Below are 15,664 nucleotides of genomic sequence, written 5' to 3'. Positions count from 1 at the left end.
CCTTTTTTACCACTCCCCCAATCTTACTGAAATATCTGTAACCAGGAACCTCCAACAACCATTCCTGTCCCTCTTCTATCCATGTTTCCGTGATGGCCATAACATCGTAGTCCCAAGTACCGATCCACACGTTAAGTTCACCCACCTTATTTCTGATACTCCTTGCGTTGAAGTATACACACTTGAGCTCATCTCTGTGTCCGCAAGTATTCCCTGTCAGTGCTACCTTCTCCACAGCCTCCCTACATTCTTGGACATCCTGTAAAACAGCTAACCTACTTCATGTTCAGAGTTTAAACAGTTGAGGCAAGAACATGTGGAATGCTTTGCCCTTTGCTCATCAAACAACACCCTCCTATGCCATGTACCTTTAAGCAGCACTCAAGGATTTGCAGTGCAGGATGCAGAATGGTTTCCTCCCATTGGCTCACATCAGTCACATCCAGACCATACACTGGAGGAACATTAGTTCCTTGCCCTTGGAAACAAAATCACACAAAGTAATTATAGAATGTCTGTAGTCATCTCATGGGACAGGCATCTCAAGGCTAGTGTTTGTTAGTTTTACATTTGTCCTTTCCAGTTGCTAATCTGAAGAACACAGGAGTAGACCATTCAGCCCATCGAGTCCGCTCTCCCATTCAATATGACCATGACTGATTGAACACTTCAATGTCTTTTACCTCACTGTCTGCATAAATCTATATGTCACTGGCAATCACAAATCTATCAATCTCTACATTAAAAATACTCATAAAAAGAGCTCCCATAGCTATTACAGGTAGAGAATTCCATAGGTTCATAACCTCCAAGTAAAAACATTTCTTCTCACCTTGGACTAAGTGACATCCCCCTTATTTTTAAACTCTGTCCCCATGTTCTCGATGTACCAACCAGGCGAACCATCAAGTCTGGTGAATCTCCCTCTGTGGCAATAATACCTTCCCGGAGATAAAAAGATCAAAACTGCACACACTACTCTATTCAAGCTCCTATACAACTGAAGTAAGACTTCACTACTCCTGTACTCAAATCCTCTTGTCTTAAAAGGTTAATATCCCATTAGCCTTCTGAATTGCTCATTGCAACTGCCTGTCAGTCTTCAGCAACTTAACAAGGTCACTGAGGTCCCTTTGTACATCTACACTATCCAAACTTTGTACATCTACACTATCCAAACTTTGTACATCTAAACTATCTGTCATTAATTTCAATTTTATTTCTGATTTTAATATTTTCTTCACCCACTGTTTCATTACGGCTCTCCTATTCTTGCATTTTAGAAGGATATATTTCTTTTGGACAATGGGCACGTCTGTTCCATCTACCAAATATAGAACAGAACATTACAGCGCTTGATGTTGTGCCGACCTGGGGCATCAATCTGAAGCCCATCTAACCTACACAATTCCATTATTACGCACATGGTTATCCAACGACCATTTAAATGACGTTAAAGTTGGAGAGGAGAAAGTGAGGGCTTCAGATGCTGGAATTCAGAGTCAAGAGTGTGGTGCTAGGAAAGTGCAGCAGGCCAGGCAGCATCCAAGGAGCAAGAGAACCAAGGTTTCAACATAAACCCTTCATCAGGAATCGGTGATGAAGGGCTTATGCCCAAAACGTCGATTCTCCTGCGCCTCGGATGCTGTCTGGCCTGCTGTGCTTTCCCAGCACCACACAAGTTGGCGAGTCTACTACTGTTGCAGGCAGGATATTCCATACCCCTTCTACTCTCTGACATCTGTCCATATCCATCACCAATCAATTTAAAATCCATGTCCCCTCGTGATAGCCATCACCATTCTAGGAAAAAGGCTCTTGATGACCACCCTATCTAACCCTCTGATTATCTTGTATGTCTCTATTAAGTCACCTCTCAACCTTCTTCTCTCTAAACAGCCTCAAGTCCTTCAGCCTTTCCTAATAAGACCTTCCCTCCATACTAGGCAACATCCTGGTAAATCCCTCTGCACCTTTTCCAATACTTCCACATCCTTCCCAAAATATGGAGACCAGAACTGTACACAGTATTCCAAGTGTGGCTGCACCGGAGTTTTGTATAGCTGCAACATGACCTCATGGCTCTGAAACTCATTCCCTTTTCCAATAAAATCTAGTACACCGTCTGTTTTCTTAACAACCTGATCAACCTGGGTGGCAACTTTCAGGGATCTATGTACACGAACACCGAGATTTCTCTGCTCATCTACACTACCAAGAATCTTACCAGTAGCCCAGTACTCTGTATTCCTGTTACTCTTTCCAAATTGAATCACCTCACACTTTTCCACATTAATCCCCATTTGCCACCTCTCTGCAGCTTATCCATGTCCCTCTGTAACCTGCAACATCCTTCGGCACTATCCACAACTTCACCAACTTTAGTGTCATCTGCAAATTTACTAGAGTTTCTGTGAAAACAAGAGAGACTCGACAGTTGATGTGTTGCTTCCCATGTGCCAGAGTCCGTGATGTCTCTGATTGTGTTTCCGGGATCCTTGAGGGGTAGGGGTAACACCCCCAAGTTGTGGTCCACACAGGCACCAACGACATAGATAGGAAAAGAGATGGGATGTAAAGCAGAAATTCAGGGGGCTAGAGTGGAAGCTTAGAACGAAAACAGAGTTGTTTCCTCTGGTTTGTTGCCTGTGCCACATGCTAGCAAGGCGAGGAATAAGGAGAGAGAGGAGTTAAACACGTGGCTACAGGGATGCTGCAGAAGGGAAGGTTTTGGATTCCTGGTTAATTGGGGCTCTTTCTGGGGTAGATGGGACCTTTACAAACGGGATGGTCTTCACCTGAACCAGAGGGGTACCAATATCCTTGGGTGGGGGGGGGGGGGGAATTTGCTAATGCTCTTTGGGTGGGTTTAAACTAATTCAGCAAGGGGCTGGGAACCTAAACTGTAGATTGAGTATCAGGAGGTTGAGTGTAGTGAGGTCAGAACTAAGGTTTCAAGGTCATATGAAGGCACTGGCAAGCAAGAAGTTGGTTTGAAGTGTGTCTCCTTCACCACCAGGAGCATCTGGAATAAGGTGGGTGTACGATTTTGTGACTATTTCGAAGACAAGGGTAGGGCAGGGACAGGAATGGTTATTGCTGGTTCCGGGATTTAGATGTTACAGTAAGAGCAGAGAAAATGGTAAAGAGTGAAGGGATGGGCATTGTGAGTCAAGATCAGTACTACAGCTGCAGAAAGGACATTTGAGGACACATCAACTGAGGTAGTAAAGGCTGAGATTAGAAACAGGAAAGGAGAGGTCACCCTGTTGGGAGTTTTCTACAGACCTCCGAATAGTTCCAGAGATGTAGAAGAAAGCATAGCAAAGATGATTCTTGATAGGAGCAAGAGTGACAGGGGAGTTGTTATGGGGCGGGGGGGGGGGGGGGGGGGGGGGGGGGGGGGGGGGGGGGGGGAACTTTAACTTTCCAAATATTGATCGTGAATACTATAGTTCTAGTACTTAGATGGTCAGTTTTTGTCCAATGTGTGCAGGATAGTTTTCTGACACATTATGTAAACAAGGTAAAAACAATGACTACAAATGCTGGAAACCAGATTCTAGATTAGTGGTGCTGGAAGAGCACAGCAGTTCAGGCAGCATCCAAGGAGCAGGAAAATTGACGTTTCGGGCAAAACCCTTGCCCGAAACATTGATTTTACTGCTCCTCGGATGCTGCCTGAACTGCTGTGCTCTTCCAGCACCACTAATCTAGAACATTATGTAAACAAGCCAACAAGGGGCGAGGTCATATTAGATTTGGTACTGGTTAATAAAACTGACCAGGTATTAGATTTGGAAGTAGGTGAACACTTTGGTGATAGTGACCACAATTCGGTTATGTTTGCTTTAGAGATGGAAAAGGATAGGTATATACCGTAGGGCAAGAGTTATAGCTGGGCGAAAGGCAATTATGATGCGATAAGGCAAGATTTAGGATGCATTGGACGGGGAAGGAAACTACAGGGGATTGGCACAATTGCAATGTAGAGCTTATTCAAGGAACAGCTACTGTGGGTCCTTGATAAATATGTACCGGTCAGGAAGGAAGGAAGTTGTCGAGTGCAGGAGCCATAGTTTACGAAGGAAGTTAAATCTCTTGTTAAGAGGAAGAAGGTGGCTTATGCCAGGATAAGATGCGATGGCTCAGTTAGGGTGCTTGAGCATTACAAGTTAGCCAGGAAAGACCTAAACAGAGAGCTAAGAAGAGCCAGGAGGGGACATGAGAAGTTATTGGATGATAGGATCAAGGAAAACCCTAAGGCTTTTATATGTCAGGAATAAAAGAACAACTGGAGAAAGATTAGAGCCAATCAAGGATAGTAGTGGCAAGTTCTGTGTGGAGTCAGGGGAGATGGGTGAAGTGCTAAGTGAATACTTTTTGTCAGTATTCATACAGGAAAAAAACAATGTTATTGAGGAGACTACCGAGACACAGGCTCCTAGACCAGATGGGACTGACGTTCACAAAGAGGTGGCGTTAGCAATTCTGGAAAGTGTAAAAAATAGGTAAGTCCCCTGGGCCAGATGAGATTTATCATAGGATTCTCTGGGAAGCCAGCGAGGAGATTGCAAAGCTTTTGGCTTTGGTCTTTATGTCATCATTGTCTACAGGAATAGTACCAGAAGACTGGAGGATAGCAAATGTTGTTCCCTTGTTCAAAAGGGGAGTAGAGACAACCCTGGTAATTATAGACCAGTGAGCCATACTTCAGTTTTGGGTAAAGTGTTGGAAAAGGATATAAGAGATGGATTTATAATCATCTAAAAAGTAATAAGTTGATTTGGGGTAGACAACATGGTTTTGTGAAGGGTAGGTCATGCCTCACAAACCTTATTGAGTTCTTTGAGAAGGTGACTAAACAGGTAGATGAGGGTAAAGTGGTTGATATGGATTTCAGTAAGGTGTTTGATAAGGTTCCCCATGGTAGGCTATTGCACAAAATATTGAGGCATGGGATTGAGGGTGATTTAGCGGTTGGATCAGAAATTGGCGAGCTGAAAGAAGTGGTGGTTGATGGGAAATATTCATCCTGGAGTTCAGTTACTAATGGTGTACCACAAGGATCTGTTTGGGTCCACTGCTGTTTGTCATTTTTATACATGACCTGGAGGAGGGCGCAGAAGGATGTGTTAGTAAATTTGCAGATGACACTAAGGTCAGTCGAGTTGTGGATAGTGCCGAAGGATGTTGCAGGTTACAGAGGGACATAGATATGCTGCAGAGTTGGGCCGAGAGGTGGCAAATGGAGTTTAATATAGAAAACTGTGAGGTGACTCACTTTGGAAGCAGGAACAGGAATTCAGAGTAATGGGCTAATGGTAAGATTCTTGGTAGTGGAGATGAGCAGAGATCTGTGTCCATGTGCACAGATCCCTGAAAGTTGCCACCCAGGTTGAAAGGGTTGTTAAGGTGGCATACGGTGTATGAAGTCATGCTGCAGCTGTACAAAACTCTGGTGCAGTCACACTTGGAGTATTGCGTATAGTTTGGGACAACACATTATAGGAACAATGTGGAAGCTTTGGAAAAGGTTCAGAGGGAATGGGAACCAAACGAGGAGGTTAGTGGACAGGAAAGAGGTAGCAATTAAAGCCTGTAAGGAAGTAGATAATGAAGTCAGTGTAACTAAGGAAGAGTAGGCAGGAAGCGGCAGATGAACACAGAGGGACTGGTAATCTGAGGTGCATTTGTTTTAATGCAAGAGGTGTAGTCGGTAAGGCAGATGAACTTAGGGCTTAGATTCGTACCTGGGCATATGATGTTATTGCTATTACTGAGACTTGGTTGAGGAAAGGGCATGATTGGCCACTAAATGTCCCAGGATATCGATGCTTCAGCTGGGATAGAGAAGGAGGTAAAAGGGGTGGAAGAGTCGCATTACTTGTAAGAGAGGATATCACGGCTGTGCTGAAGGAGGGCACTATGGAGGACTCGAGCAGTGAGGCAATATGGGCAGAGCTCAGAAATAGGAAGGAAGCTGTAACAATGTTGGGACTGTACTACAGGCCTCCCAACAGCGAACGTAAGATAGAGGTACAAATATGTGAACAGATTATGAAAAGATGTTGAAGCAACCGGGTGGTGGTAATAGGAAATTTTAATTTTCCCAACATTGACTGGGATTCACTTAGGTCTGGATGGAGCAGAATTTGTAAGGAGCAGCCAGGAGGATTTTCTAGAGCAGTATATAAATAGTCCAACTCAGGAACAGAGCATAAATACCCGAAAAGTCGATTCTCCTGCTCCTTAGATGCCGCCTGACCTGCTGCGTTTTTCCAGCAACACATTTTTCAGCTCTGATCTCCAGCATCTGCAGTCCTCACTTTCTCCAACTCAGGAACAGGTCATACTGGATCTGGTGTTGGGGAATGAGCCCAGGCAGGTGGTTGAAGTTTCAGTGGGGATTACTTTGGGAATAGGTGATCACAATTCCAAAAGTTTTAGGATACTCATGGACAAAGACAAGAGTGGTCCTAAAGGAAGAGTGCTAAGCTGGGGAGAAATCCACATTCAGTATATGGGAGGTTTTTAAAGAAAGATTGATTGGAGTTCAGGAGAGATACATTCCTGTGAAAATGAGGAATAGATATGGCAAATTAGGGAACTATGGATGACAGATGAAATTGTGAGACTGGCTAAGACAGAAAAGGATGCATACATAAGGTATAAGCGACTGAAGTCAGACGGAGCTTTGGAAGAATATCGAGAATGTAGGACAAATCTGAAATGAGGAATTAAGAGGCCTAAAAGAGGTCATGAGTTATCTTTAGCGAGCAGGGTTAAGGAAAACCCCAGAGCCTTTTATTCATATGTAAGGAGCAAGAGGGTAATGAGGGAAAGGGGTGGCCCACTCAAGGACAAAGGGGGAAAGATATACGTGGAGTCAGAGAAAAGAGGTGAGATTCTTAATGAGTACTTTGCATCAATATTCACTGAGGAGGGGGACATGGCAGATGTTGAGGTTAGGGATAGGTCTTTGATTACTCTAGGTCAAGTCGGCATAAGGAGGGAGATGGGGTGAATTCTAAAAGGCATTAAGGTGGACAAGTCCCCAGGACAGGATGGGATCTATCCCAGGTTACTGAGGGAAGCAAGAGAGAAAATAGCCGGGCTTTAACAGATATTTTTGCAGCACCCCTGAAAATGGTGTGGGGGTGGGGTCTGGACTGGAGAAATGCTAATGTTGTCCCCTTGTTTAAGAAGGGTAGCGCAGATAATCCAGGTTATTACAGATCTGTGACGCCGAAGTCAATGGTAGGGAAGCTGTTGGAGAAGTTACTAAGGGACAGGATATATAACCATTTGGAAGAAAATGGGTTTATCAGTGATAGACAGCATGGTTTTGTGCAGGGAAGGTCATGTCTTACAAACCTAATAGAATTCTTTGAACAGGTGACAAAATTGCTTGATGAGGGAAGGCTGTAGTTGTCATATACATGGACTTTAGTCAGACATTTGATAAGGTTCCCCATGGTAGCCTGATGAAGAAGGTGAAGTCACATGGGGTCCAAGGGGTTCTAGCCAGGTGGATAGAGAACTGTTTGGGCAACAGAAGACAGAGTAGTGGAAGGGGGCTTCTCAAAATGGAGACTGTGACCAGTGGTGTCCCACTGGGATCCGTGCTGGGACCACTGTTGTTTGTGATATACATAAATAGTTTGGAGACAGGTGTAGGTTTCCTCATTGCAAGTTTGCAGATGGCACTAAGGTTGGTGGAGTAGCAGATAGTGAAGGAGACTGTCAGAGAATACAACAGGATATAGATAGAGTGGAGAGTTGGACAGAGAAATGGCAGATAGAATTCAATCAGATAAATGTGAGGTGATGCATTTTCCAGAGCGAACTATACAGTAAATAGAAAACTCCTGGGGAAAATTGATGGACAGAGAGATCTGGGTGCTCAGGTCCATTGTTCCCTGAAGGTGGTAACACAAGTCAGTAGAGTGGTCAAGGCGGCATACAGCATGCTTTCCTTCATCGGACGAGTATTGAGTACCAGAGTTGGCAGATCATGTCACAGTTGTATAAGACTTTGATTTGGGCACATTTGGAATACTGCAGCCAGTTCTGGTTGTCACATTACCAGAAAGGTTGTGGATGCTTTGGAGAGGGTGCAGAGAAGGTTCAGCAGGATATTACCTGGTATGGAGAGTGCTAGCTATGAAGAGAGGTTGAGTAGATTAGGTTTATTTTCATTGGAAAGAAGGCAGTTGAGGGGGGGGGGGGTCTGATTGAGGCCTACAAAATCATGAGAGGTACAGACAGGGTGGATAGGAAGAAACATTCTCCCAGAGTGGGGGACTCAATTACTAAGGGTTCACAGTGAGAGGTGAAAAGTTTAGGGGAGATACGCGTGAAAAGTTCTTTACGTAGAGGATGGCAGGTGCTGGAATGCATTGCCAGCGGAGGTGGGAGCGGCAGGAATGATAGCGTCACTTAAGATGTATCTAGACAGATACATGAATGGGCAGGGAGCAGAGGGATACCACTTCTTAGAAAATAGATGGCAGATTTAGATAGAGGATCTGGATTGACACAGGCTTTGAGGGCTGTAGGGCCTGCTCCTGTAGACTCACCAACTTTAAGGGCATTTAAATGGTCATTGGATAGACATATGGATGAGAATGGAATAGTGTAGGCTAGATGGGCTTCAGATTAGTTTCGTAGGTCGAAGGGCTTGTACTGCGCTGTAATGTTCTTTGTACTAGGATGTTGCCTGGTATGGAGGGAAGGTCTTACGAGGAAAGGCTGAGGGACTTGAGATGTTTTCATTGGAGAGAAGAAGGTTGAGAGGTGACTTATTTGAGACATATAAGATAATCAGAGGGTTAGGTCAGTTGGACAGTGAGAGGCTTTTTTGTTCAGATGCGATGGCTAGCACGAAGGGACATAACTTTGAATTGAATGGTGATAGACATAGGAAAGATGTCAGAGGTAAATTCTACACTCAGAGTAGCAGGGGCGTGGAACATACTGCCTGAACCAGGTGTAGACTTGCCAACTTTAAGGGCATTTAAATGGTCATTGGATAGACACATGGATGAAAATGGAATAGTGTAGGTTGGATGGGCTTCAAATTAGTTTCGTAGGTCGGCACAACATCGAGGGCCGAAGGGCCTGTACTGCGCTGTAATGTTCTACGTTCTAATCCACCCTTCTAAGCCCTCATCCAGGTCGTTCATAAAAATGACGAACAGCTCTGGGCCCAGAACAGATCCTTGTGGTGCACCACTGGTAAATGAACTCCAGGAGAAACATTTCCCATCAACAATCACCCTCTCTTCTTACAAGCTCGCCAATTTCTGATCCAAACAACTAAATCACCCTCAATCCCATGCCTCTGTATTTTCTGGAATAGCCTACCGTGGGGAACCTTATCAAACTCTTTTCTGAAATACATATACACCACATCGATTCCTTTACCCTCATCCACCTGCTTGGTCACCTTTTCAAAGAACTCAATAAAGTTTGTGAGGCATGACCTACCCTTCACAAAATTGCATTGACTATCCCTAATCAAATTATTCCTTTCTAGATGATGAGGAATCCTATCTTTCATAATCCTTTTGAACACTTTACCCACAACAGAAGTAAGGCTCACTGGTCTATAATTACCAGGGTTGTCTCTACTCCCCTTCTTGAACAAGGGGACAATAGTTGCTTTCTTCCAGTATTCTGGCACTATTCCTGTAGACAATGATGACATAAAGATTATAGCCAAAGGCTCTGCCATCTCCTCTCTGGCTTCCCAGAGAATCCAAGGATAAATCCCATCCGGCACAGGGGACTAATCTATTTTCACACTTTCCAGAATTGCTAACACCTCCTCCTTATGAATCTCAATCCTGTCTAATCTAATAGCCTGTATTTCAGTATGCTCCTTCACAACCTGGTCTTTTTCCAGTGTGAATACTGATAAAAATATTAATTCAGCACCTTTCTTATCTCCTCAGACTCCATGCACAACTTTCCACTATTCTCCTTGACTGGCCCTAACCTTGGTCTTTTATTTCTGACATATGTATTGAAGGCTTTAAGGTTTTCCTTGATCCTACCTGTCAAAGACTTCTCATGTCCCCTCCTGCTTCTTCTTAGCGCTCTCTTTCGGTCCTTCCTGGCTAACTTGTAATACTCAAGTGCCCTAACTGAGCCTCATGTCTCAGCTTTACATAAGCCTGCTTCTTCCTCTTGACAAGAGATTCAACCTGTTTAGTAAACCACGGTTCCTTTGCGCAACCACTTCCTTCCTGCCTGACAGGTACATACTTATCAAGGACCCACAGTAGCTGATAGTGGATAACCTCACATTTTTCCTTGTTATATTCCATCTCCCATCTTCATGCCCAGTCATTAAGCCTGTCCAAATCCTCTTAAAGTTGCTGTACATCTTCCTCACAACACACACTCCCACTTAGCTTTGGATCATCCACAAATTTGTAGATATTACATTTGGTTTCCCCTTCCAATTCATTGATATATATTAAAAACAGCTGGCTTTCTACGGTAGCCCATGAATCACAGCCTGCCAACCTGAGAATGACCCATTTATTGCTCCTGTTTTCTGTCTGTTAACCAACCATTAATCTGTGCTGGTCCATATCTCACATATTTTAATTGATTTTTAATCAGCCTCCTGTAGTTACACCTGAAACATTGACTTCTCCACCTCCTGATGCTGCCTAGCTGTGTTCGCCCAGCCTCCTGCTGGTCTATCCTGTATCAAATGCCTTCTGAAAATCTAGTATCTTGGCATCTTTCCCTCGTCCAGTCTATTCACTTAAAAGTGCACAGAGACAATTCATCTGGACCAAATATTTTATCCCTCAGTAATCTCTTCCCTTTATTTTTTTGAGGATTTCTGATGTCAGGCTCAGCTGGTAGTCACCTTGGAAAAATATTTGGCATTTGGCTGTGATTAACTGTGAGTTTGTCATTATTGTCTCTTATCAATTTTGTTTTGTTTTTATGTTTCTACAGAATAATTTATTTTCATATTACTCTCTGCTTGTCTAGTTTCCTTTTACATTTGTTCTAATATTTTTGCCATTGTCTGCTGTCATCTATTTATTTAGTGTCTTTCACTCACTTCAATTTTATTTCTGATTTAAATTTTTTCTTTACTCAGTTTCATTATGGATCTCATGTTTGTGTATTTTAGAAGGATATATTTCTTCTAGACAATATTAACAGTCTGAAAAGTTCTGACTGCTGTTTATTTCTTGCTGCTCAGTAAACACTTCCAGACTCTGACCCAATTGCTTTCTGAAGCTCTGAAAACCCAACTTATTACTTTGTCTTAGTCTTACTCAGTCTCCATGTTATGAAATTTAGTTAACATTAAAAGTGAACAATGCTACACAAATAGTACATCCAAAACAAAATCATAACCTTTACCACTTTTATCATTGAACAGGGAACTTACCTTGTAAGCTCATAGAATCACAAAGCACAGAAGGTCATTCAGTCCATAATGTTTCTGGCTATGTTCTAAAACAGTTATTCCACTCGGCCTACTGCCCTTCTCTCCTTTCCCAAAGCACTGAAGTCTTACTTGAAGTATCTGTCTGATTCCCTTTTGAAAGTTATGACTGATAATGTTTTCACTGCCTTTCTAGTGAGTTAATACCCACTTGTACATTTAAAAAAAAACATAGCCTCAACTCTGCTGCATTTTTCATTATTCATTTCCGCCCATTAATCTCAGCCCAGTCTGATTTGGAATGAATATTTCTACATGCCTCTGTTGGGAGTATTGGTCCAAGAAACTACTAGTTAATTGGAGTATTCAAGGTTTGTACAAAGATTTGTTATCGGGTTGTAGTTTCTGTGGGTATGTTTGCTGAGCTTGGAATTTGGTTTGTAGATGTTTCATCCCCTTTCTGGGTGACATCATCAGTGCTGTGGAGCCTCCTGTGAAGCGTTGCTGTACTGAGTCAGCTGGAATTTATTTAGAGAAGATGAACACCTCTACAAAGTCTTTGCCAAGATATCCCCACAACTTCATCCACAGACGCCTGGCAGACAAACAACACGAGGAGGACATGCCACGACCCAACACACTAATTACTCTACCTCATATAAAAATCAGCCAGACTGCCCTGACCACTCAGATTTATGACAGCACATAAACCATCATCCACGCTCAGACAACAACTCACCAGAACAAAAGACCCAATACCTATTATGTGCAGGACAAACATGGTATACAATATTCCATGCAGAGACTGCATGGACCTATACAGGACAGACAGGCAGACAGCTAGCAATCCGCATTGATGAACATCAACTAACCACGAAACACCATGACCAGCTATCCTTAATATCTATTCACACAGAAGACAAGGACTGCAGATTTGACTGGGACAACACCACAATAATAAGGTAAGCCAAACAGAGGTCAGCCAGAGAATGCATAGAAGCTTGGCACTCATCCACGGACTCCATCAATAAACACATTTACCTAGATCCAATATACCAAGCACTACAACAAACAACTAAAACCAACTACCAGAAGCAGTGTGAACAAAACCTAATAAATTCCAACCGACACAGTACAGCACTGAGGAGGTCACCTAGAGAGGGGACAAAACGACTTCAAGCCAAATTCCCAGCTCGGCGAACATACCCATTACAACAGTAACTAGAGTGTGTCAGTCAGGACTACCCGCATCGATATTCTGAATAGGCATCAATGATCTTTAATAGCACAAACTAAAAGGAGCTGGTTGATGACAGCAGGGTATAGACAGACTGGCCAGGTGGGAAATCCAATCTGGGCAGGACAAACAAGACAAAAGGAATACATGATGAACGGTAGGACCTTGGGAAGCAGCATGTATATACCAGGCCCTTCTGATATCAGTACAGGTAGATAAAGAGTTTAAGAAGGCATATGGGATATTTGTCATTATTAGCCAAGACATAGAGTTTAAGAGCAGGAAGGTGATGCTGGAACTGTTTAAAACGTTGGTTAAGCCACAGCTGGTGTATTGTTTGCAGTTCTGGAATCCATTTTATAGGAAGGAGGAGATAGCACTGGAGAGGGTGCAGAGGAGATTTACCAGGATTTTGGCTGGGCTGGAGAGTTTTTAGTTATGAAGAGAGATTGGACAGTCTGAGGTTGTTTTCCTTAGAGCAGAGGAAACCGTGAGGAGACATGACTGAGATGGATACCATTATGGGGGGCCTAGAAAGGGTAGCTAGAGGAAATGTTTACCTTTGATGGAGGGTCCAATGAGCAGGGGTACTGATTTGAGATATGGAGCAGTAGGTTTAGAGGAGATGGGTGGAAAACACTTTTCACTAGAGGGTGGTGGGAATCTGAAACTCACTGTCTGTAAGGGTGTTAGAGGCAGAAATCCCTTATAGCACTGAAGACATATTTAGATGTGCACTTGTGGTGCTAAAGCTTACAAAGCTATGGGTCAAGTGCTGAAAAATGGGATTAAATTAATTCATGGATGCTGTGGGCTGAGGGGCCTTTTTCTGTACCCTAACCAGGCCCCGTGGTTTGTTCTTCAGTTCTGTTACTTACTCTTTAGGAAACGATTGCGGACCCACTTGTTCTGCTTCCTTGCATAACGCTTTGTGACTTGTTTGAGTGCAGCGATACCTGCCAGGGAAAGACACGGTATAAACAGAACTGGTACACACTCCCTCACTCTCCAAACAAATGCTGCAGAGACAGACTGAGCAGGGGGAAAATACACTCCTTTACATTCCAAACAAACAGCAAAATCCTGGCTGCAGAAATCCTAGATCAGCTTCAGTACCCATGCTCAATGACAGCTGCCACTGAAGTCTGACTCAGTCAGTATCACTCTTAACATCAGACACTGGATTCAGCACCCCAGTACTGAACCCACAATCAAGTGCAGCACTGCCATTGGAAATGCTGCCATATGGCCAAAAAGATCCTTTGGCACTTTTGAATAGCAGCTTGGTTAACGTGGCTAACTTGTATCGCTCAACCAATATCAGAACTAGATAACTGGTCATTACTATTTTGCCGTGTTGTCATGTACAGCTAAACAAGTGACCATACTTCAAAAGTATGCAACATTTTCTAGCTATTTGCTTATGAGCGTAAGGGTCTGAAAGGGTCAATGTTGACTTGTTTCACGAGGGCCACCAACAATAATTTTTTAAAGATTACATTTTGTTTTAGAGCCTAAACTGCACAAGTGCAAATTTGGACACTGCTGTGTTGCAGAAAATAATTTATTTTGCAACTCCAAGGTCAAGAGTGGAACCATGTAACGTTCACTAACTGCTCACATAAAGTCATGCAACTTTTGGAGAAACTAGAAACTGATACTTTGGTGAGACAAGGTGGTACCAGATGCCTCTGGGTTGAAAACCTGCCTAGCAGCAATTTTTGGATTTTCTAGTTTGCAGTTTGGCACAGAATAGAGGTTGAGGAATTACATTCTGACCTCCAGAAAGGCAGCAAGCAAAGATGGGTCACAAACCTCAAAGACCCTGAAAAGAACTCCGACTAAATAAAGACTTCAGGTGCAAATGACCAGCTACCAAACTGAGGATTTTCTATTGCTCTGGGGTTGACAACAACATGGTATCATTGTCAAAACCAAAGAGCTGGGAAAAATCACCTCATTCCACCCTTGAGGTGTGGACTTTTGATACTCTGAATCTGTTACATTTTATTTACACATATTTGTTCTGTGATATTTACACATGCTGCCCAGTTAGTAAAGGAATGCGCGCATGTTTGGATTTAAAAGAAATATAGTTTGTTTTGAATAGTAGTAATTTTTTCACTTGTTTTTCTCCTTGTTAAAGGATAGATTTGTTTACAATTGGTAAGACATTGGCTTTGATTGATGAAATCTAGTAAAAGTTTCTGTTGTCCTAGACGTCAGTTGAAATCAGGCAAACTAACCATCTTAGTGACTGAATTTGACATTTCTGACGGCTCATAGAATAGAGGTGTTTGATTACCAGTGTACCTTTCCCATTAAGTTCATGAAAATGTTGTATGAACTTGAGGACAAAGCAGCTTTGGATAATGAATAAATGAGACCCAACATCCAGGTCCGCCTCATAATCTCTGTAACAATGTTGATAATTATCAGTGATAGTCGAGAGTGTGGTGCTGGAAAAGCACAGCAGGTCAGGCAGCATTCAAGGAGCAGGAGAATCGATGTTTCAGGCATAAGCCCTTCATCAGGAAATCAATGATATGATAATAACCTGTAATGAGAACACAGGAGGATATAGACAGACTGGAAGGTTGGGCATAAAAGTGGCAGATGGCCTTCAATCCAGACAAATGTGAGGTGATGCATTTAGGCAAGTCTAATTCTAGAGCGAATTATACAATGAATGGAAGAGTCTTGGGAAAAGTTGATGGGCAGAGAGATCTGGGAGAGCAGGTCCATTATACCCTGAAAGTTGCTGCACAGGTGGATAGAGTGGTCAAGAAGGCATATAGTATGCTTGCCTTCATTGGACAGGGTATTGAGTATAAGAGCTGGCAAGTCATGTTAGAATTGTACAAGACATTGGTACAGCCGCATTTAGAATACTGTGTACAGTTCTGGGCGTCACATTACCAAAAGGATGTGGACGCTTTGGAGAGGGTGCAGAGAAAGTTTGCGAGGATGTTGCCTGGTATGGAAGGTGCTAGCTATGAAGA

General features: G+C 43.0%; 1 protein-coding gene across 4 annotated transcripts in view; it reads right to left on the bottom strand.

Annotated features, from left to right (window-relative positions):
• Positions 1 to 15,664, bottom strand: part of trit1 (tRNA isopentenyltransferase 1) — a 47,601-nt gene that overhangs the window by 15,599 nt on the left and 16,338 nt on the right. For all 4 annotated transcript variants that reach the window (XM_060847130.1, XM_060847131.1, XM_060847132.1 and 1 more), the window contains exons 8-9: positions 13,541 to 13,618; positions 369 to 478 (exon numbers count right to left, since the gene is read on the bottom strand). In XM_060847130.1, coding sequence (XP_060703113.1) covers positions 369 to 478; positions 13,541 to 13,618 — 188 coding nt within the window. The remainder of the gene's footprint in view (positions 1 to 368; positions 479 to 13,540; positions 13,619 to 15,664) is intronic.

This window comes from Hemiscyllium ocellatum, chromosome 30, assembly GCF_020745735.1.
Source record: "Hemiscyllium ocellatum isolate sHemOce1 chromosome 30, sHemOce1.pat.X.cur, whole genome shotgun sequence".
Classification (NCBI taxonomy): Eukaryota; Metazoa; Chordata; class Chondrichthyes; order Orectolobiformes; family Hemiscylliidae; genus Hemiscyllium; species Hemiscyllium ocellatum.
Note: the sequence above shows the minus strand (reverse complement) of the source record. Positions and strands in the feature narration are given on the sequence as shown.